The sequence below is a fragment of the Phoenix dactylifera genome, chromosome 15 (assembly GCF_009389715.1).
Source record: "Phoenix dactylifera cultivar Barhee BC4 chromosome 15, palm_55x_up_171113_PBpolish2nd_filt_p, whole genome shotgun sequence".
NCBI lineage: Eukaryota > Viridiplantae > Streptophyta > Magnoliopsida > Arecales > Arecaceae > Phoenix > Phoenix dactylifera.
In genome coordinates, this window is record NC_052406.1 from 11,229,341 (window position 1) to 11,232,885 (window position 3,545).

Consider the following 3,545-nt stretch of genomic DNA (forward strand, 5'->3'; position numbering starts at 1 on the left):
TTAGCATTAGATATTCATATTCATAAAAAAAAACAGCATTTTTTCATACGAAATTGGGTTTCAAGAGATCGCCTTGATATCATCTTCTTTGGAGGCATAAGCCAAAACAATCACAAGTTTTTTATTTTGAAAATTGATATTATTTCAAATGAATTGTTATACATCTCACCAAAAAAAATGGTTTTTATAGATCTTGGACAGAAATAAGATTTTTTTTTCGAACTTAAAACTGAAAAAAAAATGAGAGATTGTGAACATCACTTTGAAAGTTTATTTCACATGCAAACACAAAAGTAGTTTCATACTTGATTAGATCAATTTCCAACCTTTTGTCGCACATAATGTGCTATAAGTATGGTACGCATTCTTCTTCTTACTGCCACACAGTATAAATACATATGTACTTTTTTCAGGAGGTGAATAATATATGTACTTAGTAAAGATTTTTCTGGCTTGGAATTGGGATATTTAGCCATCAGGGAATTTTAATGTAATCTATGCTCACATCTCCGTCTTGATATTGTTTTGCAAGTTATCACCTGCAAAAATTCAATAAAAAAATAATGTAATTAAGTTTTTGAGTAGTTCTAGCGTGATATTAAGTTAACCTATTGCTAAACAAGTTAATCAATTTTGGAAGGTGTCATCTCATGTAAAATCGATCACCATCCATGGTGATCAACGGTGAGGAGCAGAATGAAGTCGAGGTATGAATTTTGTGCTATCCAGTGCTACTCTTTTGTGCATATTTCCATGTCCTTCACATAGGATAGAGGTATCTTTACCTTGCAATGATTGGAAGGGGAAGTCAGGCCTCTTCCCTTGATAAAATTCCACCCCATAGATGTTGTGCAAGCCAGCGTCCCAAGAAGAAGATGAAGATCCATGGACCTGAAATATCCTTAAAATTACCATCAAAAGAGATGTCCTAAAAATGTTACGAATAATTAATTGGTGGCTCCTACCTTTACACCATTATCTGATCTTAATAAATTTCTTGAACGTGGTTATAGAAGTAATTACATTGAGACTCGAATCCAAGATTGTGCCGGGCACGGTTGCAGGCGAACTCATGGTTCCACCGAGGACTCGATCTGAGGAGCACATAGCCATGTCGAATCCACAAGTAGCAGCTGTTCGATCCAAGGAGTTGAACTGAATATAAGACGAGTTCCATCGCTCCGATGACATGTCGAGCACCGGCATCGCACCCGGATTGCAAGCTAGATTTATCTGTACCAAATCAGGAAAGGTAAATCTAATCAATTTTTGGCGAATATGACAGCAAATAGAGCTCAATGCATTTGACTTGGAGGCAATCAAACAAATGCTAAACGTTAAAACCACCTCATACAACAACTTATCTTCTTCTTTTTTTTTTAATGAAGAGGGAGGCAAAGCCACCCAGTCGATCTTTATTAAAAAATAGAGTTTATAGAAACTATTTATAAAAAATTTTGCAAGAAAGAAAAATATATAAAAAAAATTTATAAAAGATACTGATCTGAAAATAGATCTGTTAAACTATTCAACAAATTATCAAAACAATCAACTTGCACACTCTCACTGATGCACAGGCCTCACCTTACATGGTCTCCATATGTTAATGAGAAGGGTGTGTGTATTAACTATTTTCATAGGCACGTCAATTGAGACTATGAAACGGTAAAATTCTCTATCTATCAAAGGCCCTATTTTTTCCTCTCTCTTATCTTACAGAACTGGATATGATTCCAAATTTATGGGATCAATGCTACGGCTCTGAGATCAAACGTTTACTGTTAGAAAGAAGATAAAAAATTCACCTCTCTACCGAAGAAGTCATCAATGTTGAAGTCCAGCCTCGGATTCACTGCAGCGAGCTTCATGGATAAGAACTGTTGCAAAACCACAGAAGAAACAAAAAAATTCAAAACCTCTTCAAACCTCTAATTTCTTTTCTTCTTTGTTTTTCCTTCAGAAAAAAGGGACAATAGAGAACAGGGGAAGTGGAAGACTACCTCGACTTGCCTCTGGAGAGACTGAACATAGTTAATGATCTCATCGAGCATGCAGGCTTTTCCAGTGATCTTTTTGCACCCGGGCACCAAGTCCTGCAAGTACTTCATCCTCTCACTGATCCTCTCCCTCCTCACCTACACCACAAACTAATCGGGTAAGAAACAGAGAGATAGGAGGGGAATGCGAGCCAAAAGTATTGAGGCAAACTTACTCTCTCGGCCAAGCTATGACTATCTGTGGCCTGGCCTCGACGCGCTCTAACGTGGATGTACTCAGTCTTTGGTGGCTTCATGCTCTCCTTTGAGGCGTCTCCGGAGGTTTCTTTTTTCCTGTTCGCTTGCTGGCTCTCTTTTGTTGCTCCTCCTCCTCCTCCTCTTTCTGTGCCTTCTTTCATTCCATCCTCTATGGTGTTGCCGCACTCCACCTGCTCCCAAGGAAGATCACATTTATGCTCTAATTTGCATTTATGCGTGGTAGCAGTTCTTCTTATTGAATTTTCTTTAATTTTCAAAGAAGGATTCCTTTTCAAGTTCATGCTAATAAGGGCTGATCTTCACTTATGTCAATAAACGCCAGAGCTTCAAAAACAAAATATTTTACAGTTTACAGTACCTTCATATTATAATAAGATTACTCTAATTAAGCATAATGCTGATTCCGTACTTATTTCATGTCCATTGAAGGAAAATGTGTTGATTACTTGGATGCAAGAAATACAATATCATTAGTTCTTGAGGTTAATGAAACAAAATCTTGAAAACCTGAGAGGTAAGAGGAATACTCAATGTTACCTTTTGATTAGAGCTATTCTCGACCTTTCTCTTCCTCGAATTATTGCCCCATTTCTTGGTACCTGTTTCGTTCCCTGAAACATTGGCAATGCTGGTAATTGGATGCCTGGTGCCATGAATGCCGCTTGTGTCATGATCATTGGAGTTTTGGAGAGATTGCATTGAGGTGGGGAGAGGAACAAGATCTCCAGCATTGCATACATCGTTGTACATGTTGTGAATCAGCTGTTGATCTTGCTGTTGCCAATTGTGACCAGCTCTTTGGTGATGCAGGACGTAGAGATCGGAAGGAGGAGCTTGAAACCACTGCACTATCTCGTAGCTAATGAACTATAAGCAAATTAAAGAAGAAAAATAACTTAGTTTTTTTTTATATATTTATGTCTAGGCCAAGGAAGAAGGAATGCTGAGCCCTGTCTATATTTTTTTAGAGAGAGAGAGGGGGAAGAGGGATCAAATAATTGAGAGAGAGAGAGAGAGAGAGAGAGAGAGAGAATATAATGAATGGGAGGATGACAGCTGTCTCCCGGGGAGCATTGATCAGAGAGCCTCCTCCCCATCATCCATAATTGGGGTCCACCGTGACATGACCGACACGTGGTCGCGTCCGGAGATCCAAACCACCGCCAGAGCTGTGGACTGTGGTTACCGTGTGGGTCACCACTCTGCCTCTAGGTGACGTGGCGGAAGGTGGGACCTGCACTTGTGATTTTGCCGAAATCGGGGCATGGAGTAACTAAAATGTGTGGACTC

General features: G+C 39.1%; 1 protein-coding gene across 2 annotated transcripts; it reads right to left on the bottom strand.

The window, feature by feature from the left end:
- Positions 1–241: 241 nt before the first annotated feature.
- On the bottom strand, positions 242–3,238 carry LOC103711536 (transcription factor BHLH094-like). Of its 2 annotated transcripts, none has more exons than XR_604777.4 (7): positions 2,793–3,238; positions 2,213–2,425; positions 2,001–2,135; positions 1,806–1,877; positions 966–1,233; positions 786–891; positions 242–539 (listed from the first exon to the last, which is right to left on the bottom strand). XR_604777.4 is itself a non-coding variant. In XM_008797713.4 (7 exons), the coding sequence occupies exons 1-7, from the start codon at positions 3,003–3,005 to the stop codon at positions 502–504; spliced, it is 987 nt and encodes a 328-aa protein (XP_008795935.2). In that variant the 5' UTR covers positions 3,006–3,236; the 3' UTR covers positions 242–501. The 2 variants fall into 2 exon arrangements, 1 of the variants encoding a protein (XP_008795935.2); XM_008797713.4 differs by having other exon boundaries at positions 1,024–1,233; positions 2,793–3,236.
- Positions 3,239–3,545: the final 307 nt, after the last annotated feature.

Excerpts from the sequence above, each read along its gene's own strand:
- LOC103711536 (XM_008797713.4), bottom strand. The coding sequence starts at position 3,005 with ATGTACAACGATGTATGCAATGCTGGAGATCTTGTTCCTCTCCCCACC. Across the intron at positions 2,136-2,212 it reads GTCATAGCTTGGCCGAGAGA|GTGAGGAGGGAGAGGATCAG; the intron begins GTAAGTTTGCCT and ends TTTGTGGTGTAG. Across the intron at positions 892-1,023 it reads TCTTGGATTCGAGTCTCAAT|GTCCATGGATCTTCATCTTC; the intron begins GTAATTACTTCT and ends AGGATATTTCAG.